A 26,071-nucleotide genomic window follows, 5' to 3' on the forward strand; every position below is an offset into this window, starting at 1 on the left:
CAAGTTATACTTATATGTAGGTGGCCTTATCTAATGTAGAACCTGGGGCTGCTTATATGAACAAGAGAATAAAATGAAATAGAGCACAGATAACTTAGAGCATAAATTGGCTCAGCCTTTGAGATCATTTCTTGTCGTAGCAGAGATCACAGAACTGACTGACCTGAAGTAAAATTCATCCTTTCATATTTAAAAGCCCACCGAATTAGGAGGGGCTATGGTGGACATCACGTTGGGAAATTGGCTGCAGTGAAAAATGATTGGCAGTTATTTCTGTAGCTCTCAGCTCAGTGTGAAATGAAGACTGTCCTGTCCATGAGTGGGAAGGACAGGCAGATGGAAACAGAGGGAGGGTCCTCGATGGTTAGTCTGTTAACTGTATTGGAGACACTCAGATTAGTAAAACACACCTGTGTGTGGTCTGTTGGGGTGATGCCTGAGATGGCTTAGTCCACCGATGGATCCAAAACTTGAGTGGATGATGGGAAAGTGGTGAATTAAGGAAAGTGGAGCCTCGCTGGTGGGTGTGGTCACTGGAGGGAGTCCTTGAAGGGTATGGCTTGGTCCTTCTGTGTCCTTCTCCGGCATTCCAATGTTTTCTTGCCTGTGTTACTTGTTCAGGTGGGTTGTCGTATCACCAAAAGGTTGACTGACATGGGGCACCTCATTCCTCAGCTGTGGCAGCTTTGGTCCTTGCGGTCCTGGGCACAGCTTAAGTCCTTCATTTCTCATTCACACTGCGCATGGAGATAAAGAGGCCATGTTTAACAGAGCTGAGGTGTCCAGAGGACCGTTCTCCCTGTTGATGGGAACAATGGGTTTGTCAGGTGGCTAGATGAAAGTCAGATATTGTGATCTGTGAGTCTGGGAAATGTGGTCAAGGGCAGATAGTCGCCATGTGATCCCGGGAAGAGAGGACGCATGAGGCTGGCGTCCTCAGTAAGTAAGACCTTATAGAAATGTGTGTGTGTGTGTGTGTGTGTGTGTGTGTGTGTGTGTGTGTGTGTGTGTGTAGTTATGGGTAATGCTTAAGACAGAACTAGGCAATGAGAAGCCCCAGACACTGGTCGACAACATTGTAACTAATAGAATCTCTGTGTGTTATTTGGGATTGACGTGGCTCTGGGCCTAGGCTGGCGGGAAGAATGTTCATTACACTCTACCTCTCATTAGAGGACTGTCAAGTATTAGGTGTCTTTCTTCTAATGAAGTATATTTTTATATTTGGGTTTTTGGTTGTTTGTTTTGAGATAATGTCTCATTCTGTAGTCCATGTTGTCTTGGAACTCCATATGTAGCCCAGGTTGGCTTCAAGCTCATGGTGATAGTCCTAGCTCAGCCTTCCACATACTGAGATTACAGATGTGTGCCACCCAACTTCTAATGAAATTAAAATTTGGACAAATTAGCACTGTCTCTACTTATTGTTTATATAAGCAGTCATGATGTTAATGTCATAACTTAAAGAAAGGCTTACCAGATTTTAATAAATAAAATGTTTCTGAAAAGATGGCCAAAGGGATGAGGGGATGGCATCAAGGATAAAGTGCTGACTCTGTGACTGTGAAGTCCAGATCCCAAGATGCATCTGAAATCTAGGCAGGAATGGAGGCTGCCTGCATCCCAGTACTCAAAAGGCAGAGACGAAGATCTCCAAGGCAAGCTGGCTAGTTAGACTCACTGAACTTGGCTCAGAGAGAGACCTTGCTTAGCTAATAAAATGGCAAGTAATCAAAGACACTTGGCACCAATTTTAGGCTTCCACACACCCACAAATGTGTGAGCACATCTAACACACACATACACACACACACACACACACACACACACACACACACACACACACACACACACACACACTTGATGATTCCAGATGTAACTCATTGGTAGAATGTTTGCCCAGAATGCTTGAGGCCCTAGGTTTAGTAGCCAGGATAGCTGGGGGAGGGAGGGGGAGAGAGGAGGAAGCTATATCAACAAAGAATAAGATAGTTCAAAATTGTTTAAACTACTTTGTACATACATACCTTGAGAGGGTGTCTGAAAGCAAAAATCAGGTTCCTTAATTTTAAAAAAGAATTGGAGAGAGATGGCTGAGTAGCACCAGCTGCTCTCACAGGCGGTCACAGTTTATTCTCAGCACCCACATGGTGGCTCACAGCTGCCTGTAACTGCAGTTCCTCCAGTTCCAGGGAATCGGATGCCCTCTTTCGACGTCTGTGAGCACTGGGCTTGCACACAGGGCCCATGCAAACATAGAAGCAGACAGAGCACTCATGTGCATAAAATAAATAAACTTCAATAAGAGCAACATCTAAGTGATCTAACATAAAGTGTGCTGTTAAACACGATCTAATGTAAGGTGTGCTGCTACATACTGCTATGCACATCCAGCATTTTGCAGACACCAGCTCTTAATTGTGGCAGATAGTAGCCAGCAGTGCTGGCTGGGCAGATCAGAGGGTAGGGCTAAGGAAGGTAGAATGCCTGGGGAAATTCAGTGACAGGGGGAAGGCTGTTATCAAAGGAGAAGGCAATAGATAGGGAGCAAGATAAGAAAGGGAGGCCAAGGAGACTGAGAAAAAGAAAGGGGTCTTCTCAGGTTGTTATCCCCCCCTTCCCCCCAAAAATATGAAAAATGGAAAGCCCAGATGTGCTAAAGTTGGAATGTGTGAAGAAGATAGTGAAACACTGAACAGGGGGCTACAAGAAGGGAGAGGCAATCTGTTGTACTGGCTGTCCTGCTTCCTCTGCCCAGCACACACTGGTCCCTCCCGCTCTGCAAAGCCCTCTAATCAAAAGGACTGTAGCTGCTCGCGTATGCTCTGCTGTGTGTGTGTTATCAGGGCAGAGTCTCCCCAAGAGTGTCTCTGGTCACTGAGGAACTTCTCAGGGGCAACCAGAGGAAGCCTGGGCCTCGGGGACCACTGGAAAGCAGAGATGAGAGGAAGATTCCTTAGGAGACATCAGCTTCTGACTACTGTGCAGTCAGGTCTTCATTCTAGCAATTTCCTTATGATCCCAAATGGAATAGCCCCCAGTGAACCCTAGTTCCACTGGCAGATGGAATTCTCCCCTGTGTAAGAGTCTAGATGATACCACAGCATCTCCAGCATGCATCAGCCCAGTGAAGCCCAGTGAGCACTGATGTGGCCCTCGGGTACCTGCTTTTCTGCAACTTTCCTGTCCCTTCTCACTGAATCCTTTCCCTTGTTTGTTTGCTTTTGGTTTTGTTCTGAAACAGGGACTCATACAGAGTAGCCTTGAACTTGTGATCTTTCTGCCTCTACCTCCTGAATGTGGGGATTACAGGATTCTATGTAGTGTTGGGGATGGAACCCAAGGCTTTAGTGTGTGTGTGACAGCCTCAGCCCCTAGTCCTTCTACCTAGTTCCCCAACCTAAGCCTCAAAGGGATATTGGAAAGAAATCCTGAGACAGTACCAAAAACAAGCTAGGAACAAGCAGGAGTGATTGCTTGACTCTAATTTTTTATTTTCAAGACAGGGTTTCTCTGTGTAGTCCTGGCTGTTCTGGAACTCACTCTGTAGTTCAGGCTGGCTTCAAATTCACAGATCCACTTCCCTTTGCCTGTGGAGTGCTGGGTTAAAGGCATGCACCACCACTGCCTGGGTTCTTTCTTTCCTTCCCTCCCTCCCTCCTTCCTTCCTTCCTTTTTTATTTTTACTCTAATTTTGTTTAACCCACTCAAAACATGTTTCTGATGTACAAGCTTCCTTGGTGTTCCCTGTGCTGTTGTATGAGGTGTGTGTGCACATGCAGCCTCCTCTAGAAGCTACAGGTAAACAGGACCAAGGAGAAGCTACAGTTTGGCGTCCTACAAAGAGTTTCAGTAGTCCAATCTGGGTGGGTGGTCTTTCTGTTTGCTTTAGCAAAAGCTGACTTGGTGATGCACTGTGGGTGTCAGAGGTGTCAGAGGTGCTGGGAGTTCGCACACTTCCTGACTGACAGAACAGCCCTGCCGGTGCCTCAGGCCCAGGGTGGCAGTGTCAGTGGGAGGAGCAACCAAGTTTCACTTCCTAGCTAGTCAGCCTCAGCCACGGCAGGCTCCTATCTTACTGAGGAGCGGTGTGTCCGGCACCGAAGTCCACCTCTCCCTACAGCACCCGGCAGGGAGTCAACAATCAGCAGCAAGGGGACGGATGGGCAGAGCAGAACTTGTAGGAGGGAGCATGAGTACCCAGGACCCCTCAGAGCTGTGGGGGCGATCCGATGGAGGAGCAGAGCTGCTCCAGGACTTGGGGTAAGAGCACCTTTTCAGGGAGTGTGACTCGTCACTCCATTCCACGTTCACGTCCATCAGAGGGCATCTTCAGTAAGTCTCTCCCTCTGCCGCCCTGACCCTCACCTGGCCGCGCTATTGACTTGTGGGAGCTTCCTTCTGTGGGGAAGGGCGCTAATTCATTGCAAGTATATGCTATTTTTTTCTCCTAAAAGTGAGAGCAGATTGAGAGAATGAGACAAAAAGCAACTTCTGGGCATCCTTTAACAACTGAGGCAGAATGGGGTGTGTAAGCGGGAATGAAAAGCCTGCTTTCTTCGATAGTGTGCTGGTTTATTATTAACGTGGGGCTGAAGGGTTCCGAGAGCCGCCTCTTGGCAGCCAAGTGTGTCACTGGTTCCACAAACAGCAAGGCTACACTGCAGCACATAAAAGGGATTTTTTTTTCAAAAGAAAAAGAACGAGGAAGTTTGTACGACAATTTCGTTTGATACGGTTCTTTCTTCTGACATGGCAGTTGGTGAACTCTTGCATAGATGTAGTCTGGAAACGAGGTAGCGACAGTTCTGACTTAGATGGGTAAGTAAGGTTAGTTAGGTGAGTTGACTGGAACGCTTCAGAAGGGAGGCTTATGACCCTGCTCGTCCGGACATTTAGTCAAGAACAAAGGGCTATTCAGAGAGGAAGGGGGCTTCCTTGGGGGCCAAGCCTCGCACCCACACTGTGCGAGGGGAAGCTGGACTTGCCATTTATATAAGTAGCTGGAATTCTTCATCACCCAGTGGGATAAGACCTACTGTCATTCTGCAAAGGATGACAGTGAGCACCAGAGGGCTTTAAACCCGGCCCTTATCAGTCACATCAGCGAAATAAAGCTGACACACCTGTTAGAGGCCCTATCCTCCTCTGAAGATGGCTTGAAATCTCTGTTTACACTGAAGAGATTGTATCTTTTTGTGTTATTCTACCGTGAAATCTCCTCGCTCAGCTGGTTCAGTGGGTAAAGGTGCTTGCCGCCCAGCCTGACAACTTGAGTTCCCCCCTCCCCAACCCATGTGGTACAAAGAGAGAACCAAGTCCATAGAGTTGTCCTCTGACCTCCACATGAATGACACGGCAGGCAGGTACACACACACACACACACACACACACACACACACACACACACGCACACACACCATGTACGCCTATAATAAAGATGCAATGAAGATTCTAAAAATAGCTCTCAATAATTCTTTACATTTAAAGCCGAGGTCTCAGCTGAGACCTGTACCCTCAGTTGGCAAACCAGACTTGACAGCTAGGATTTTCAATCAAGGAAACTCCTTATGAGGCCATCAGTCCAAGAATCTCTTTGTGACTCTTGGAATCTAAGACAGGAGAGGTAAGGGCTCCACTGAGAGCTTCCAAACTGGGATTAGGGTCAAGCAATGCAGCTGCAGCCTTACTGCCCAGCTCCTGAGGCTTTGAAGGAGACCCTAAAGGAGAAGTCAGACCCAGGAAATATCCACCTCTGTCTCTAGTTAAACAAATCCCGAAAGCAGGATCTATGCTTCAGAGCTCTGAGCACACAAAATGGGCCTGACCATGTGTCTGTGCCTGGCTCTCATGCAGATCCCGGGGCACAGTGAAGCCACTGCAGGTGACACACAGGCAAAGTATACACACCTGGCACTCAGTCTGGAGGGGCCAAAGTAAGTGGTGCATTTGTGTCCAGACTTCTCGACTTCAGAAGACCTGGGCCTTTGCTTGAATGTCAGAGCTTGGTTTCAAGAACAAAGCACTCTTCAGTTGAAGAAACTGTCCTATAGTGTGGTTGGATGCCAACTTTCTCTGTGCACAAGACAGACAAAAGGACATTTTTATTCGGTTATCTTTTTATTCTTGCTTTTGTGCCTGACAAAAAGCCTCGTGTAGCTCAGCTTCTAACTCAAGGTAACTGAGGATGACTTGAAACTTTTGATCCTCCTGACTCCCTCCCAAGGGCTTCAGCACCACACCCCAATATACGCAGGGCTTCCAGTATTTGAGACAAACACTCCACCAAATGAAGTACTTCTTTGGTCTCTGTTTTGTTTCAATTCTTGGTGCCAAGGCACAAAAACAATCTGCCTCTTGGGTGAGCATTTGTTTCCTTCAGCAAGTTTCTAAAACAGGACTGGAATTGAGAATGAAGGTGTACAATGTATGTTCTATGAAGCGTTAAGCACGGCTTTATCATTTATTTTAATTCTGTTAGGCGTGCCCTTAAATTTTAAAATCACTAGCAAGTCCTGCTGTTCTGTTTGGAAGTTTGAGAGCTTGTGACTAATAAATCATTGAGGGGCATTTTACATAGAAATCCACCCATTTCAACTTCAAGGGTGCAGCTGACACTATAGTAAATGTGAGCATGTTTTCACCTCCCTTGAAAACAGTCAGGAGCACAGTTCATTTAAACATAACCTGTGGTCTACCTGGTGGGGAATTCCTTCATTTCCAGGCACTGCCTGTTTGAGCTATTTGCTCTACAAAGGAATAAACAAACACACAAAACTGCTGGTGACTTAATCTCCATCCTGTAAAACTGAATATTTAATCAGCAGAAGCCTGATCTGGCCCCCAGCACAACAGCAATAGGCTTTTCACAGGAGATAACCGGGGAGTCTTGGCAAGGACCTGTTGCCTCTGGCGGGATTCTGGACCCTAGTCTTTGAACATTTAAACCACTTTGGTGATGCATGCATGATCTGTACCAGCCTCCAGAATAATCCAGGTTTTTCAAAGCTCTGTTTTTGAAAAAAACATTTTTTTGTAATGGATATATAAAAAATGTCTAGGTTTTAAAAAAGAAGATGTCTAGGTTTAATGCCTTGAATTTCAAGTCATTTTAGTGGATCTTTTCAGTCATTAGGTGTGTCTTTTTGTTTTGTCTTTTGTGGTGTCAGGGCCTTGTGTGTTTTCTATAGATGTAAAGAGATAATGTAGTGTCGGTGCACACCAGCAGAAAGGGTGTGGAGTTTATCCAGTTCTTTGGTCCCCATTTTTCTTCAGGCTCTGGAATATGCAAACACTGTGAATTGAACCCAGGACTGCAGCAAATCCGTCTCTGGCCCTCCCAGAGCACACAGGACTTAGCAGAACACTGGCGGCATCGTCTCTAAAGGAGACTTGGACTCATCAACCACTCTGCTCCATTAGAGTGCTGGTCCTCTCCAGTGCATTAGTGAGCCCCAAAGAGAAACAAAGCCCTGTTTGTTGTGTAGGAACAGGGCAGGCCCAGGGAGAGCGGGGGGGGAGGGAGGGGGCGCGGGAACAGCTCTGCTCTGTGGGACCAGCTAGGTCAGCTTTCCACACCAAGAGCTGGGGGTGGGTCAGGCCCTCAGCACTCCCGCCACCCAGCTACGCTCGCTCGCCATGCCCAACAAGTCACAGGGCCCAAGGCCACAGCACCATCGGAACTCTCAGGGCCAGAGGTAGTGTGGGTGGGCCTCATGGCCAGTTTTCCTGTCTTATTTGATAAGGGATTATAACCCAACCACGGACACTCCTACACAGCATGTGACGGAGGAGCAGCTAGGTCACACAGGTGGAGACCAGGGCGGGGGTGGGGGTGGGGGAGGACCACACACACACACACACACACACACGCACACACACACACACACACACACACACACACACACACACACACACACACACACACACACACAGAGGGAAGGGTACGGAGTCCTATGGGTCTTTTCCGTAAAAGACAGGTCCAAGGAAAAGCTCCAGACGAGTCTCTGAGCTTTTAATTGGTAATAAGGTAGAGCCCTGCTATCATAGGAAGATGATTCAGGAAGGACCGCCGTTGGCATGGCAACCTCTGCTGACATAAATGAAAGTGTCTGCAGAGGGTACGATGGATGTAGATTAAGTTTCCCTGCGGAATCTTGCCTGGGAATGCAAAAATAGGACCGCCCCTCCCGCTACCCCCACCCATCGATCCTACTCCTAAGAAAAAGAGGAGAAGCTTACAGTCGTGTTCTTTCTAAGAGCCACCTGAATTTGAGCGGCCACCGCCAGGAATGCCCGTCCCTTCTCCTTCACTACTCCCCAGCCTCAGGCAAATTACTCAAGAGTTAAGACTCAGACCTGGGAGTTGGCTGATTCCAGAGAAAAGTAAAACAAGAGCAGAGGCCTGATTCTTTAAAAATAAATGTTTGTACACACAGGTACATTCTCCTCCAGGACTGACGTTTTTAGTAAGGGTAAATCAGTTTGGGAGACTGAGGCAGCGTAGAGCTGAAATCATAGGTTATGGTAACTTTTAGCTTTTGGAACTAGATGGCCCACTGTTCATTGTGCAGAGACATAGGGAGATTGTTTTTTTAATGAGAGTTCACCTGTCCTTAGAGGTATTTGATTTGCAAAGTGGGTAGCGCCCATTTTGGGATGCTGAAGCAGGAGGATTGGTGAGTTTGAGGTCAGCCTGAGCTTATGGTGAGGCCCTGTCTTTAAAAGGGAGGAAGGGAAACAGAACCTTTGTTGTTTCTCACATGGAAGAGAAAGCCAGAGACTGGCAAAAAACAAAACAAAAAACCCACAAAACAACAACAAAAAGGTCAGATTTTTAGTAAAGTTACAAGTAACAAATAATTTTGACTTCATGACATTACCTCAACGATGATGAATGCAATGAGTCCCCATTTCAAGGCAGCCGCTTTGTGGACCCTCACTCCGGCCTCCCCAAACACACTTATTCCAACTGTACGTGTAAGGAGTCTCGGGACCTGAGTCATGCAGCTGGCTGAAGCTCCAGATGGCCAGGTCCCAGGCACATGCTTATTTTACAAACCGGGTGGTGGCTTCCCTGTGTGACAGTCATCAGCCATGCTCACCCCATTCTGCGGAATTGCTGCATTTAACCTTCAGGATTACCCACAGTGCAGTGTTAGGTACAGACCGTGGTGACTTCCAAAGCCAAGTGTCCTGACCAGGTGGCAGACCTCAGCAGTGGGAGTCAGGAGCATGGGGGGCGGGGGATTAGTACAGCTGATCGATTCCCGCTGTGCAGTGCTGCTTTCCTGAGCCCGCCAATTAAACAATGATGGTGACCATTCCGTCTTGCAGGGTTACCACTCACAACATTCTCACGGCCTTTGCCTGTAGGAACTCATTTAATGCACACCCTGCTGGTGCTTCTGACATGGCAAAGTGAGGAACCTACTACCTCTTAACGTACGCCCAGGTTTACAAAACCCACACGCTTGACCACAAAGCAACTTCCTGATTTTCCCTAAACTTCTCCCTTTTCGTTAAAATGGTACACTTTTTGGTGCATGTGTAAACTGAAGGGAAAGAGAAAGTTCCATGGCTTCTACAAACCAGCACAACTCACTAGAAAAGGCTGCAGTCTTTCACTCCCTCACAAAAGGCGGGCCGCATCCACAGGCCAATATTCCAGCGAGCCAGAACCTCACTGACTTCTGTGTGCGTTCGACTTTTCTGGGCTAGGAAACAAAACAGGCTAAGAACATTTTCAGGTCAGAAGTGTCAACAGAGACATGACACCCGGAAGAGTGATGGGGCTCGTTCTTCTGTGGACTCTTCTGGAAGCCTGAGTTCTAAAAGTGGACGCGGTTCTTGTGTGGCTCTTTGACGTTGTGTAAGCAGTGGACTGTCTGGGATGTTTTGGCTCAAGCCAGTTTCCTCTCCAGTCGTCGTCTCCTCCTCCTCCCATGGGTGATCCCCTTCCGCTTGCACGTTTGGGAAGTCGCCCCACACGTCCTGTCCCTCGCGTCGGGAGGGGCTGCTTTGCTGCATTCTTCGCTCCGTCCACCCATTCATAAACCCATCTCTTGAAGGACATTGGGCAAGCCTGGGAGGGTGTGGAAAGACAGCACGGGCTGTGCAGAAACAGACAGCACCCTGTGCCTAGCAGCAGTGTGGGCCGAGGGCTTACAGTGCCGGGGAAGCCCTGCCCCTGGAAGGACACAGGTGGAAGGGGTGACCCCGGATGTTTGTCAGCCGAATGAGAAAATACAGCACTTTATCGGGAGGGATGGGGGGGTGGAGATGGGGTGGGGTGGGGGTGCGGTAGGGGTCATGAGTAAAGAGGTTCAACTGAGGAGTCTGGAGCGCTAAGACATCCTGGGCATTCGGTCTGGCTTGCTCGAGCAAAGCAACCACCTGACTGCTGTAGAATTTTACTTTTAGGACCAGCCCCACGACTTTGTGTTTTAAACCCTTGCTTTTCACACTCTGGCTCCCGCTAGCTCCCTGCTCTGCCCTAGCCTGGAGCCCTGCTATAGTCTGAACACTCTCCTCAGGCTGCTCTGCTGCAGGCTCTCCCCACCCCTACCCAGTACAAACCCTACCATCACGTTATCTGTAGTCTAAAAAGTTGACACATTTAAAATACATACGTGTAGCCATTATAATTTATATTGGCAAGAGAATCACATGGAAGAATGCTGAATTTTGGAGCCACATAAGGGTTTGTATAGGCCTGACATCAAGATGGAAGAAACCTCCAATCGGGGCTTCCTCCCAGACCCCAGATGAGGCACAAATCACACCCAAACACCTGTTTTCGCAGAGAGATCCTTTATTAAGTGGGGAAGAAAAGTTACAGTGGCTGCTTTCTGACTCATGCAGAAAACAGCGGCAAATGACCTTGCAGGTGTCATTCTTAGGAAGGGAAAGGGGAGGTCCCTGTTAGAATGGGCTAGGATGAGGTGGTGGAGGACATAGGGGACCAGGGGGAAGGATAAAGAGGAGACAGACATGGAACATACCCGTAAAGCCATTTAGTTTATAAAGGTAAAGGAGAAACTCTGTGTCAGGATGAGGCGTTAAATTTTAATTGGGCATGTTAATTGGGTGAACCATAGAGGAATTTTGAAAGCTGGACTTTGGTAGTCAGCCTCTGGAGGAGGAAGTGGCCAAACAAGGAAACAGACCTTGGTGGCTAGCTTTAGGAAAGTAATGTAATGTTTTTTAGCAAGGTAGAGGGATTAAGGACAAGGGCAAGTCCTGTCAGAGCTGGTGTCCCTTCAATAATACATCAATTGGATTTTACAACTGCTCATCAAAAAGTATATAAAAGACACAGCAAAAAATTTTAAATGTATTCTCCTTGCGGAATAGATACTATTGGTTCAGAGAGATGGCCCTGTGGGTAAAGGCAGTTGCCACCAAACCTGACAGTCTGAGTTTGATCCCCGAGACCCATTTAGTGGAAGACCTAATTTCCATATGTTGTCCTCCAGCCTCCATACATAACCAGGGCATGCACACCACACACACACACACACACACACACACACACACACACACACTCATGAACTCAGGCACGCACGCACGAACACTCGTGCACACACATGCACACAAAATAATGGGTATTTTTAAATGTAAGCATTTGTTTAAACTATTTCCTACTTTTCTTTGTGCTTGAAGGTGTTTATAATAAATAGTTAAAATTGTATTAATCTGTTAATTACTAAAAATAGGGAAATAAGCCAGGAAGTGGTGCATGCCTTTAATCTCAGCACTCAGAAGGCAAAGGCAAGTGGATCTCTGTGAGTTTGTGGCCAGCTTGGTCGACAGAGCAAGTTCCAGGGCAGCCAAGCTGTTACATAGAGAAACACTCTCTCTTAAAAATAAATTAAGAGGCCGGGCAGTGGTGGCGCATGCCTTTAATCCCAGCACTCGAGAGGCAGAGGCAGGCCGATCTCTGTGAGTTTGAGGCCGGGCTGGACCAACAGCCTCCAAAAGAATACAGAGAAACCCTGTCTCGTAAAACCAAAAAAAAAAAAAAAATTATGGGAAATAAAAAGTTAGTCTTTTCTACCCAAAGAAAAAATGACATTGTTTAAAATCTTGTCTTATAACTATATTTTTCTGTGAACACACACATGACATACACAGGTTGAATTGTATTCATAATTTTGCTCTTGGTCTTTGTCAGAACAAGCGCTGTGTCTCATCTTGGGCTTAGGGTCTGTTAAACTTTGAATGCTTGGATTAGTCTGGATCCCAGAGGGTCTGAGATAGACTTGGTTAGTGGATGATACAGATTCATTGGTTGTTTGTGGAAAAGTGGAATTAACGACTTGATCATCACATTTTATTTTTCAGTAGGATAATGTGGTAGTTGAACATGATGAAGGGCCATAGTTCAGGGGCCCAGACTGCCTTAGGCAGTTCACAGACTGGTGAATGAGAAATAAAGTGATAATTCAAGTAAGGAATGTGGGTGGGAGCCAGCCATTCCAGGGAGCACTAAAAAAAAAAAAAAAAAAAAAAAAAGTCCACACCCTAACAAAGCTTAGTTCTACTACTTTTGTTTTGTTTTGTTTTGTTTTGTGTGTGTGTGTGTGTGTGTGTGTGTGTGTGTGTGTGTGATCAAAGAGCCTTGAGACCCACAGATACCTTCTAATTCCTCCTTTGTTTGCCTGAGTGCTGTGTATTTCTAAAGCTGCCTGGGTTTGTACTCCTGTTCCAATTGCACCTGTGTCTTTCATGTTTTGGGTTGACACTTGACACTTCCCAGGTGTCAGTGCTAGGGTGTTCAGGGATTAGGCCACCTACTTTACCCCTCCTTTTGGAAGGGAGCCCCTTAGGAGCAGGACTGGAGGTCATTCATTTTACCTTTCCCATATGAGCCTACTTTTTGTCAAAGAACAGATGTGCAAGTGTTTGTCCACCAGCCAAGACTAGAACTCAAGGCTGCTGACTTCAGCCTGGTGATGTCATACCCTCCTTACTCAGTCCCCTTCCATCCAAGGTTCTCTACTGGTCAACTAAACCAATACTGGTTGAAACCACGCAGTAGAGACGAGACGGAATAAGGACGTACAGGCCCATAACTCTGACATCCCTGGAGATTTAGGGCTCTTTCCTCTATCCACAAGGGTGGGTTGCCACTGGCAAGCATACTCCTAAGACAGCTAGCCCTGAACCAGCACTTTCTGAGGCATACAAGGGTGATCAGAGTGAATGCACGATCAACTTAGTTTTCCTCAGAGACAGAGCCTTCTGAGGGAACCTTGGGTTTGCGATCCTTGACAACTTCAAATTGCTACCCACAGAATGGTTTTCCCAGTGCAAACTAAGCATTTCCTCTGTCTCACACTTTGAGGAATGATGCTCTGACACTGTGCAGGCTGTCCTGGGGACTGAACACCAAGAACTTGCAGTGATGAGATGCAGTTTCTACCCCTCTCTCCAGTTAGTGGCTGTGGCCTTCAGCTGCTCCAGTATCTAACTCCTCTGGGCATATGAATCTGTCTCAGGGCTGCACTGTGAGTTTCTCTTTATGTGACTGCTGTGTTCTTCACCTCCGTCCTCTAGATGACTGGGTGGCTCTCTCTGTGTGTTCTCTACATTACTACTTACTGCTCCTAACTGCACACAACACGAATACGTTTGCCTGTTGAGTGAGCTGTGGGATCAAGCGCTCTCTGTCTCCCTCTCTACCCCTCCCTTCCTTCCTCTTTCTTCCTCTTCCTTTCTTCAGTCTCTTCTCTCCTTTGATTCCACTTGGAGGTAGGTCCTGAGGAGAGAAGCGCCACCCCCTTGTTTTCATTCTTTCTTTCCCTCATCTTTTGAGATTTGGGTTAGCATGTAACCTAGCCTGGCCTAGAACTCCTAATCCTCCTGTCTCAGTCCCTTGCCTGCCGGGGTTTCTGACCTACATACTGTGCCCTGCTGTATCTCTGTCTCTTTGATTCCTGTGCCTCTGAGTCACAGCACCCTTTCCTCCATGTGTGGGTGTGTGTGATCTCCCGGAAGCCCTGGTCTCATTCCTCAGATCCCATTAACAGGTTGATCCTGCTCCTTCAGTTGCTAGGTAATTGCATGCTGTGTCCCTGCTGTCACCCATCAGTCACCCATGTCTGTTTCCTAAAGCCTGGGGCAACTAGCCTCACCATTTAACTCTGCAAGTAGGGTACATTAGTGGGACGTTCAGAGCAGTGATAAGGAAAGTCCCAGCCATGCTGGTTCCATCACCGAAAACTCCCTGCTGGAAAGACCGTGGGGAGACTCTGCCTCCCCCAGACAGTGCTGCGCCTACCTGAGCTGTTTTTGAACTTCCTCAACCCTGTGTGTATAGCTTCTGGTTGCCTCACTCTACTTGAGAAGTTAAGTTCAACCCTGTGGGTGTGTGCATTCACACGTTTCTATAGACAAGGCCATCTTGCTTGGATACAGCCTGACTGTAGTACATCACTGAGAGCTCTTGAGCTAAACAAGAAACATCTTTATCCTACAATGACAATTTCCAATGACACACAGAGAGGCCAAGAGCTTTGCCTCCCACACAGTTGAAGCATCCAGCACCGACTCTAAGTACAAATGAACACAAATGAAATCAACGGCCAAGCAGTTCCATGTTACAACTCAGGAGCCGAGGTCAGCTCAACCAGAGTGAAGGCAGCTTGGATCAGGAAAGCCCAGTGGAGTCATTTCATGTTTTGTCACCACTGTATTCACAGGAATGTGAAGTCAAACTGTAGTTTCAGCCACAGATCTGTGCTATGTTTTAGAGAAGGAGACTGACACAGCATTACACATTTGTCATTTCAGGGACCGTCACTCAAAAGTGAAAACAGTTTTGAAACAAGAGAAAAGAAAGAAAGAAAATTGTTAGTACTTACTCTAGCTGTTCAACTCCAGAGCCTTTTATCTGCTTTCCTATAATCAGGGTTTCTAGTCCTGAGTTTGGTTCAAATGTCTGTCCCTTTATAACTCTCAACAGAATCCAAGTTCCAGATCACTGCCCTTTGCCAGGAAGGGGGGATGTGACTAAATATATTAACCTGTAGGCCTGGGTTGATAAGATATTTTCTCACCAAGAAATACTCTATGGCTGACGTGTTGTTTAGTAGTAGAGCACTTAACATGTAGAAGGCCCTGAGTTCAATCCCCAGTGCTGTCAAGAAGGAAGGAGGGAGGGAGGAAAAAGGAAAAAAAATACCTTTAATTAGTATGCAAACCAGCAGTTTTTCCAACATTCTTTCGCATTACACCCCAACATGGACCCTGTGCCTCAGCTAGGCATTCTGCCTTCTGTATGTGCCATGCACGGATTGACCCCAATGTCTGTGCTTGTGTCCTCTTGAGACGTCCATTCTCTCACTACCTAATAGATCAATTATCCATCCTAAAGCCCAGACCAAGGTCGTCTTCCTTCAGGAAGCTTCCCTGAGTCTTTCCTACCTCCCAGGAGATCCAGTACCATACAACACACAGACGTCAGCCACAGGGGATTTCTGATTGTGCTAACCTGAAGATCCTTCTTCTTGCCATTCCATTCTGAAACCCAAGAGCCTTGCTCTTTTCTCCTGATGCCAAACATCAAACTCAAGCCATTAGGGCTCCAGAAGTGAAAGGAAATTCTTAACATCCAGGGTCTTTCATATTCATGTTTTTCAAATTCTTAGAGGGTAACAATTGCTTGATCCCCAACAGGTCAGGGGCCTAGGGGACAAGAACATATATTTCTAGCAAGATCTCAGGTGCTGAAGATGTGGCTAGCCCATATTTTGAGTAGCAAGGCTCTGCATTCATTTCCAAACCACAGTGGCAACTCATTAATGGTCTGGTAGTGAATTTAGTAGTTTATATAAATACTTGCTCAAAATAAACATAAAAACATTGAAGTAAAAAACACATAGAAGGATTTTTTTCTTGTAATTGAGCATGCTTTATTTTGTTTTGGGGGGGAGTTTTTCATGGTGTATCCCTGGCTGTCCTGGAACTCACTCAGTAGGCCATGCTATTCTTGAAATCACTGAGATTCACCCGCCTCACACCACATGGCTTGGGTGTACTTTTAACATATACATAAGTGTGTGTGAGAATGCAATGATACACGCCGTGTGTTATTTCAAAAGTTTTATAGTCTGTTCTTCAAATGACAGAGCATAGATGAGACATAAACTTAGACCAACAAATTAAAGTAATTCCAAAAGAAAAAGCACCTTGGTGTTTGCAGCACATTGGAGCAGGATTCTAGAAGATTCTAGCATGGAAAGGTGCTGGGATGAAGGTGGGAGGGGCAGAACTGGAGACAAAGTCTCTGGATGCAGCCTGCCTGTGCTCTCTGTGGTTGAGTTTATTTCCTGCACCCCACTGAGAAGCAGCTATGAAAACTATTTACTGTGTGGGTGTTTCCTAATTTGCTACTGTATCATGGAAGAGATAATACCACTGTTTCCTTCAAGGTCAACTGCTGGCTTTGATATTCTTCTAAACCCAGTGCAAATTCTCTGTTCCAGTCTGATTCATAAATGCTCTGTTATTGCCACTGACCTTGAGACCCACTGCAGAAATGTATAAGCCACAGGGATAAAAGGTGGCTATAACACATTGCTTCTAAAACACTGCTACCAATAGCAGTTTCTTGAGCTTCTTGTTTCTTTAGAGAAAGACCAAAAAACTTGAAGTAGGACAATAAGCCTTATGGTAAGCTGCATAGCCATATGCTACCAGCAGCTAGAAGAATGTCTGGCATATTTGTGACATATATCTTAGTTAAAGCCTGTGGATTCTTCTCTTTTGAAAAAGTTAAGAAACTGGGGGAAAATTTTGCCCTAGAAGATAGCATCTCAGCATGTGAAAATAAGGTTTTCTCCCTGGATGCTGTGACTCGTCATCTTGATGTGTGACAACCTGAAGTTTCTGCTGGCCGGGGACCACGAAGCTAAAGCAGTTGGAGCAACCACAGCTGCTGAAGAAGAGATTCCAGCGAGAGCATGGCTTCTTCTCACAGCACTGCTTGCTCCGTTCCCGTGTTCCTGGGTCCAAGACGGATGCTCCCTAGCAGTTTTCTCTTCGAGCTGCCCGCTGGTCAGCTGGTTTCTTACTGCACTTCATGCTAAAAGCACCAGTCTTGCAAAGGAACAGAGAAAAATGACAATGGGGACATTTGCCCACAGCGGGCTCTGTGGGAGATCCCTTCACACAACTCTGTGTGAGATCCCTCATGCAATTCTGAAGAGACTAGAGCAAGCTCAGGCCACCTTGTGTGTGCCCCACAGCAAGACCGGCAAAACATGGGGCTGCTCCGTTTGGCACATCAGAACTTTGCTCTTAGATAGAATTCAAGATGCAAAACTAAAAAGGTATTCAGAGGAGATGAGGGCTCTGGGTGATAAAGGAAACAAAAGCCTGTGATAAAAGGAGACGTTGAAGATGACAGAGATGCAGAGAAGGGGACACATTCCAGGTGCTTCCATCTGTGAGAGGACTCTGCTGAAGAAGGGGGCATTAGCGAACGCAGGTTTAGGAAACCGGAGACTGAGGAGACGTATGCAGAAACTTCCTTCCACAATCTCAAGCTTATTCTTAGTGCTCAGGCTGACACATGGTGCCACAGCCACATCACAATGGATGCCTGTGCTGTTGACCAAAAGCTGTTCCTTCAGATGCCGTCTTAACACCATTGATCTCATCATGCTGGCATTATCTGCAGGACCCGCCATCTCTCCCTCACCGCCACCAGCACCTTGGCACTGGAGGTCCCTGTAGTTGCCAACCACCTCTAGCTTTCTATTACCTGCAGTAAATGGAAATGATACAAATTAGAATAAGAAAATTAAACCACAATGGAGACTTTGCTAGGGACAGCTGAGTGAATCTCACCGCTTTGTGACAGTGCTGACCTACTGAGTCCTGCCGTATTTCACTGGTGTGACCGTGAGCATGTCTCCCCTATGATGTCCAGCTATTGTTTCTCTGTCTTTGGATATAACGGAGCTGAGGTCCAGACTGGCGAAACAGATTGCCTAAGGTCTTGCTTCAAGCGGAGGGTATCACCTGGCTTGGGACCCAGGCAACGTGACTATCCCAGTTGCCACAGTGCCCTGTCTCTTAAAGACCAAGTGAAGGACTTGCCACTAGGAGAAAGGTCCAAGGTGCAGAGCCGCGGCCTAGAATGCTCTCATCCGTATAGAATTAGGGAGTGGCGACTGAGGGCCAGAATTGAATGCTAGCTAAATTCACGGGCTATCTCTGAGGAGACACCATTGTGTGGTAAACTGTCTCCTGGAGAAAGAAACGGGGAAACTAAGGCTCAAGGATAAGACAAGGGCTTTTTTTCCTTCTCTCTTTTAACCACATATATGTATTACCTTTTCTAAACCCACAAAGATCAATTAAAAACACAGGCGCATGAAAAGATAAATTTGAATCTCCTTGGGACTTTCCCGGCTCCTCGGATATTCGTCAACTTGAAACAGTGTTTGTTTGACTTGACAGACCAATGCTCACTATAAAACACCAGGCTTCTTTGGGCCCAGCTTCATGTTTCCCAGGACCGTGGACTGCAGGGTCGTCCTGCGCTTGGGAAAGTGTGATGGGGCAGAAGGAAGAGAACGTGGTCGATGCTCTGACAGATGCTTTATTTGTACTTTGTTTTCTTTTCCTGTGTGTGTGTGTGTGTGTGTGTGTGTGTGTGTGTGTGCAAGCCTGCTTGCGTGTGTGGACACGTGTTTATGTTGGGGAGGAGTGCACGCAGCGGCGGAGGCTTAGCGGATATTGGGAATCTTCCACCTAACCCACTGAAAAGCGTCTCTCAATCAAACCCAGAGCTTGTGGCTATGGCTGGTCTTGTGAGCAAACTTGCTGTGGAGATCCCCTTTCCATCTTCCCAGGCTATAATAACAGGCAAACTCTGGGCCTCACACTTGTGGGACGAATACTTAACCACCGAACTGTCTCCCAGGCCTCTGGTATGGCTACTTTAGCTTTAAACAACAGTATTAGTTTGCTGGGCTCCCTTACGAACTGGGTGCTTTGCCAGAGAATAATCCTCTACTTCACAGCTTTGTGGGCTAGACATTCAAAACCGAGGCATCTCTGGGGTTGGCTCCTTGGGAAGGCTGTGAGGAAGAATGAGTTTGAGGTCTCTGGCTCTCTGCTGCCATCCTTGTCACACGGCATTCTCCTGTATGGAAATCTCTCCAGTTTTCCCTTTTTACAGGAGGATTCCAACCACACTGGGTTGAGCCCACCTGCTCGCCTCATTTTCGCTTCTCTCCATATAGGGTCACATGCTTAAGAACTGGAGGTTAGGATGATGTGGGACATAATCAGCCTATATCACACTTGAGAACTGGAGGTTAGGATGATGTGGGATCGTCAGGACATAATCAGCCTATATCACACTTAAGGACTGGAGGTTAGGATGATGTGGGGACCGTCAGGACATAATCAGCCTATATCACACTTAAGGACTGGAGGTTAGGATGATGTGGGACATAATCAGCCTATATCACACTTGAGAACTGGAGGTTAGGATGATGTGGGACATAATCAGCCTATATCACACTTAAGAATTGGAGGTTAGGATGATGTGGGATCGTCAGGACATAATCAGCCTATATCACACTGCTACGAGTAGTCCCTTCCATCCCTCACACTCATCCAGGGGCTACCTTGTCCTCTGCTGGGACTGAGGGCTTGGCCTCTGGCATCCTTAAGATGGAAACTATTGCTAGTTAATCTTGGAGAGAAGACTCCAGTGAAGGGTCACTCATGGCTCATCCTGAAGGAAAGCACTGTTCTGTTCTTTGTAGATGGTATCACGGCAACCTCACAAGGCATGCGGCTGAGGCGCTTCTTCTCTCCAATGGACGTGATGGTAGTTACCTGCTAAGGGACAGCAATGAGCAGACTGGACTCTATTCTCTCTCTGTGAGGTAGGTGCTTAAGGACTTGGTAGATTTCATCCCATCTGTCACTAGTTCGGTTTACAGCACTCACACTATAAACAACAGAAACTCCCTGATTCCTATTGAGTCACCAGATATAAGGATTTCAAACTCTGAATGGTCAGACAGTAAAGAAATCTTCCCAGGGCTGGAGAGATGACTCAATGGTTGAGAGCATTGGGCTCTCAGAAATGATCTAAGTTAGGCTCCTAGCATCCGTGTAAGGCAGTTCACAACAGTCCATAACTCAAGCTTCAATGAGATCTCATAGATCTACATGAGCACTTAACACTTACAGGAACACACACACACACACACACACACACACACACACACACACACACACACGCCTTCCTTGTTCCATTCACTAGCAGGAAAAATATGTCAAAAGCAAAAGAGACTCTGGGAATTATTTAATCTTAACCTATCACTGGACACATGAAGACCCTGAAACCCAAAGTGGTGGACTGTTTGACTTGGCTCAGTCAACACTGGAAACAACACTATCATCTGAGTTCCTGGACTGGGCTCCTTTTTGCTTTTCCTTTCTTGCCTGGGAAAGCCAGAATGATTGTAACCACAAGTTTTCATAGTCACAGACTCAAGAAGATAATGTACAACTTTAATTTTTTTCTATGGACTCCACTTTTCCAAGTGGTGAGTTCATCTAGCTCCTCCAAGTTGCACCTGGCTTGTAGCCTTCAGCCCCTCCCTGGTACCTGGAAAGCCGCAAATTTTCTTGTGTTCTTGTAGCTTTGGCTGGACATGCATGCAAAGGTTCTACAAGTTTTCCTGGGCCACTAATAATGGCCATTGTATGACTGTGGTAGCATCTCCACAAATCCAGGAGCCCTTGAAGGAAATCACAAGTTCCCTTTTCAGTGCAATCCCTCAAGCCAGAATGGTCCTCCCTTCTCCCCTTCCTGTGGGACCCTGGCTTCCTTGAGCTCTCTGGATGGTAGATGGCAGTAGCTGTATCCCGGATGCTGTTTATATATCCTTCCCATTCAGTGAAGCCATTGCAGTTTATTTGGTTTGGGGCTTTGTTTTTAATCCCCTTGTCTCTCTCTCCACCCCCTCCCTCTGATTGGGAACAAAACTAGATAAGAAAATAAGAAATTATTTCCTAGGTTTGGGAGGTAGCTTAGTTGGTAAAGTGCATTCATTGAAAGCATGAGAACCTGAGTTTGGGCCCCAAAACTGAAAAAGAAACGAAGGGAGGGAGGGAGGGAAGGAGAGAGGGAGGGACGGAGAGAAGGAGAGAGGGGGTTAGATATGGTAATATGTATTATCAGACCTATTGCTGTGGAAACAGACACTGCTTATTGGATAGCCAGCTTAGTATGCCTTGTGAGTTCTAGGTCTGAGGTAGCTGGTGTCTGAAACAATAACCAAGGCTGACTTCTGGTCTCCACATGCACATACACAGACATGCACATGAATTTGCACATACAAGTATGCCTGTAGGCATGCGAACATTTATGCATGTGCACATAGAAATAAACACACAAAAAAGTATTTCCCCTAACAACTGCTGACAGGCTTCTGTGAGTTCAATAGCAAAGAATTAGCATTGCTTATCCTCTCTTTAAACTTGGAACCTTCAATATTCATTTCTACGCTACGAAACAAATTACCAGAAAATGTAGTGGCTTAAAACAACACAAACTGATCACACCACTCTTCCCGCATGCATGAAACTCCAGGCCTAGCATGGGTGGATTCTCTATTCCAATTCTACCAGCCTGAAATACAGATGTCCGCCGCAGCTGGGGCTCCTGTCTGGGACTCAGTATTTCATCATCACTTCCTCCTTTCATGCCTTTCTTTCATTTCCTTGCTGTGGTAGCACTAGGGTCCTTATTCTCCCAGCTGCCATTCAAGGACCAGTGTCAACTGACGATGCCACTTGAGTTCATGCTATGTGGCCTGCATGAATGTATGCAGCATGGACGTTTGCTGCCCTCCTAGCGGGCAGAGCATATTGCTCTGATGTCCTCTTCTGTGGACAAAGAGATTCTCTTTCATGGAGCTCATGGGAAGAAATCAGGCACACACAGAGATTCTTCCTATTTTTTTTTTTTTTGGTTTTTCCGAGACAGGGTTTCTCTGTATTGTTTTGGAGGCTATTGGTCCAGCCTGGCCTCGAACTCACAGAGATCCGCCTGCCTCTGCCTCCTGAGTGCTGGGATTAAAGGCGTGCACCACCACCGCCCGGCGATTCTTCCTATTTTAAGATGAATCAATGCAACGATTTAATGATCCACAAAGTCTCTTCACAACTCCATCTAGACCTGGATGACTGGAGCAGGGAGATACACTCTATGGGACTAGGTTTGGGCGCCTGTGAACGCTGCCTGCCGCGCCTTTGACTCCCTAGCAGTGAGTCTACTCACCAATTTAAAGGGGAGAGGGAGAGACGGGTAGAAAATGAGGGACATTTTAGGCAGCCCAGTTGGAAGGGTATATCTACTAACATTTTGATGTTACCCTGGCAAGTTTTATTTGTAAATTTTCTAAATAACAGGACTAGAGTCTAGGGTAATAGCTAAGTCTGTGCAAGAAAGAATAATTGAGTTTGACTCCCAGCTCCCATATAAGAAATTGAGCATGTCAGTGTGTGCTTATATAGTCCAAGAACCAGGGAGGAGAACACAGAAGTGTCCTTAGGGCTAACTGGCCACAGCCAGCCTTGTTGAATCCATGAACTCCAGGTTCAGTAAAGACCTTGCCTCAAAAAATCCGGGTAGAGCTGGGTTGTAGTGGCACACGCCTTTAATCCCAGCTCTTGGGAGGCAGAGGCAGGTGGATCTCTGTGAGTTGGAAGCCAGCCTGGTCTACAGAGCGAGTTCCAGGACTGGCTCCATAGCTACTGAAGAAACCTTTCCTTGAAAAACAAAACGAACAAACAAAAAATGCATGAGAAATAACACTTGACGTTAACCCCTGACGTCCACAAACATGTGCCCACATGTGCTTATGCACACATGAGAACATATGTACACATACACAAGGAAAGCAAACAAATAGGAATATAAAAAACTACCAGTCCAATGTGGAATTCTGTTTTAGTGGGGAAAAGAGTCTTGCTTTCTCTTATTGACAGTGAAGTTGCACGTCTGAGAGGTAAACTGCATGTTAGGTGCCGTATTGCATCGTTCTCCCAAATATCCCAAATACACATGTAGAATTATTGGATCACAGATACAATTAATGCTTCATCTATGTGTGACTCATCTGATCATAAACTATTTATGAATAGATTGCATGCATTTCATCTTCCTGAAAAATTAAAATATAAACAATTGGTTTTCATTACAAATATTTGGTGACACTTAGGCGCGTGGGGGGATGCAGAGGTGACAGAATCCATAGGCCAGTTGTTTAAATGTATGATTATTTTTTATCAATTTATTTGTTCATTCCCTCAATAATAGATATTTGAAAGCATGCATTCTGTACCAGCCATCTTAATGCAAAGACCTTGTAGGCAAGAAGTATAGACTCAGCACCCATAAGTCCCGAATCTTGCTATGAAGTAGAGTGTAGCAGTAGCACAAAAGAAGGCAGGCTAAGTGTTTGGGTGACTGAGAAAAAAAATGACCCTCAGGGTAAGCCAGAATTACCACGTGATACAGCTGAGAAGGTGGAATTCACAGGAAAACTCAATGGGTCAGCAGAGACCAAGGGAAAGGTGACAGGGACATTGGAGGTAAGGAGCAGAGGTGGAAATAACTCCTAGAACAGCAGCGGATTGGACAGGGGTCCTGAAGCAGCCTCCCCTGACATCAGCATTCACGGACAGCCCCGTAGAATCTAAGTTCTGGTGGGGCGCCCGCCTTCACATGCTGAATCTTGGTCTGGGGATCTTCACAAACCTGACAGTTGACTCTAACGATTCCGAAGTCAGGGTGTGGATGACACGTGGGAGGTGGGGCTAGGAAGATAGAATGGGGACAAATAAAGTGGGGGGGGGGGAGAGAGTTTATGTAATGCTTTTCATATAAAAATGTCAGCCTTAGAAATGTGACATTTTATTCAGTAGACAATCTCACAGGTAAGGAGAATACTAGGGATATGCAATTGATAGACTTCTGACTGACTCCCAGACAAGCGAGGGCCAAGGACAAACACCTCATTTCTGTCACCTCTGCCTTCCTGAATTCATGCCCTTTATGGAAATTAACGTTCAAGGGCCTTTGCGGTCAGTCCAATTGAAGGTGGGGAGCAGTCTCTTCCCTTCTGGGGGAGTGAAAAGCTGAGTGTATTCTCTGCCAGAAGAAATGCATGACTCTCATGGATTTTGATGGCTTTGTGCTCCACAATCTCAGGCTGAAGTTGATGCTCACACATTGCTATTATATTTGCCTTCTAAAAGAATCATCATTTGTTAAATAACATTAAACACTTTTCTTTTCTTTCAGAGCCAAAGACTCTGTCAAACACTTTCACGTCGCATACACTGGGTACTCATTTAAATTCGGCTTCAATGAATATTCAACTTTAAAGGATTTTGTCAAGCATTTTGCAAATCAGCCTTTGATCGGAAGTGAGACAGGTAAGCCATCTTTGTTCAGTTGTTGTTGCTATAGACGACTACCTGGGATGTGTGATTTATTTAAGAAGGGTATTACAATTCATCTTTCTGCATGAGAATTTGCTTGCAATCTGGTGACTTCTGCTGGCGCTAAGCACTTGCATAGTGAGAGATGGGATTAATATATTAAAGACCAAGCCCTCACCAAAGCCCAAGCTTGCCTGGAACATGTGATCCTTCTGCCTCAGGTTCACAAGAGCTGGACTTAAAGACATGTACTGCCACACCAGGCTCAAGTCAGCATCTATAACAAACCTATTCTTGGTATAATCCATTAGTCCACTAATCCAGGAACAACATAATAGATTGATATTTCATGATTGGGAGTAAGTCCAAATCACCTCTAAAAGTTTGGTCTGGTCCTTCTGTTTAAATATCATAATGACAATTAAATCTAACATTAGGATTGAAGAAGACAAATTATATTCAAACCATAGTATAAACTGTACACTTGACCTCTAAAATACTGTTTCAGGAAGAAGAAGAATGATATAGATTTCAATGAATTTCATACTTGTTACTCTTGGGTCTTATGCCTATGGTGGGAAATTGCCACATTTAGAAAAAACTTTTGTATTGTTGTGCCACATGGAACATTAAAAAATATGTGCATGAAGGGGCTAGAGAGACAGCTCAGCAGTTAAGAGCACTTGCTGTTCTTGTGGAGGACCTGGGTGGGTTCCAAGAAGCCACATCAGACAGCTCACAAGTGGTAGAAGCTTCAGTTCCAGGGGATCCAACACTCTCTTCTACCCTCGTGGACATGGGCATGCATGTGACGCTCATACAGACAAACAAGGGTGCACATACATACACACACACACACACACACACACACACACACACAAACAAGTACTGTTTAAATGTAAAGATTGGATTTCAGCACCCTCTTTAGGTGAAAACAAGGTATATTCTGCATATATTCCACAAAGCACATTATCGTACTAATAAATTGATGGAATATTAACAGCTCACATAGGCAGGAAGATCTTCGTGAGTTTGAGGCCACTCTGAACCATGTAGTTAGTTCCAGGCCAGTCAGCACTATATAGTGAGACCTGATCGAGACACAGTATCTTTAGAATGTTTTATTTTATAATACATACAGTAAACGAAACACAAGCCAGGAAAGAGTTTTTTCCTCATCATTTTAGGCATGAGCACTGAGAGGGAACTGTGCCTGTGCCGTGAAACTGATATATTTAGAAACATTTTTTTCTTTGCATGTAGTGAGACCCCGAGAACTTAATCTGAAGCCTTTTCAAAGATAAATTTCACATGAAATGTCCACAGCGATCAAGTGCTCAATACTGAAAATGTTGCTTAGAGAGCATTTCCTATGAACAATAAAGGCCCACATCTGATTCCTTACAAAGTTTTAGGACTGCACTTCCGTATGACTTGGAAGGACTCAAAATTTCCCATTTCAGTAGTTAGACAAATTGGGATAAAAATATATAGAGAAAGCCATTTTGTCAGACATCATTCCATTGGTGTAACAAATATTTACACCAGAACTAAATGGACGTGTAAGTAGGAAAGTTTTATT

At 45.9% G+C, this 26,071-nt stretch overlaps 1 protein-coding gene across 2 annotated transcripts in view; it reads left to right on the plus strand.

The window, feature by feature from the left end:
* Positions 1 to 4,031: 4,031 nt before the first annotated feature.
* Positions 4,032 to 26,071, plus strand: part of Dapp1 (dual adaptor of phosphotyrosine and 3-phosphoinositides 1) — a 49,669-nt gene continuing 27,629 nt past the window's right edge. For both annotated transcript variants that reach the window (XM_005081963.4, XM_040751741.1), the window contains exons 1-3: positions 4,032 to 4,263; positions 19,791 to 19,913; positions 24,350 to 24,483. In XM_005081963.4, the coding sequence (XP_005082020.1) occupies positions 4,163 to 4,263; positions 19,791 to 19,913; positions 24,350 to 24,483 (358 nt within the window). In that variant the 5' untranslated portion in view covers positions 4,032 to 4,162. The remainder of the gene's footprint in view (positions 4,264 to 19,790; positions 19,914 to 24,349; positions 24,484 to 26,071) is intronic.

The sequence above is a fragment of the Mesocricetus auratus genome, unplaced genomic scaffold (assembly GCF_017639785.1).
Source record: "Mesocricetus auratus isolate SY011 unplaced genomic scaffold, BCM_Maur_2.0 Super-Scaffold_100009, whole genome shotgun sequence".
Taxonomy (NCBI): domain Eukaryota; kingdom Metazoa; phylum Chordata; class Mammalia; order Rodentia; family Cricetidae; genus Mesocricetus; species Mesocricetus auratus.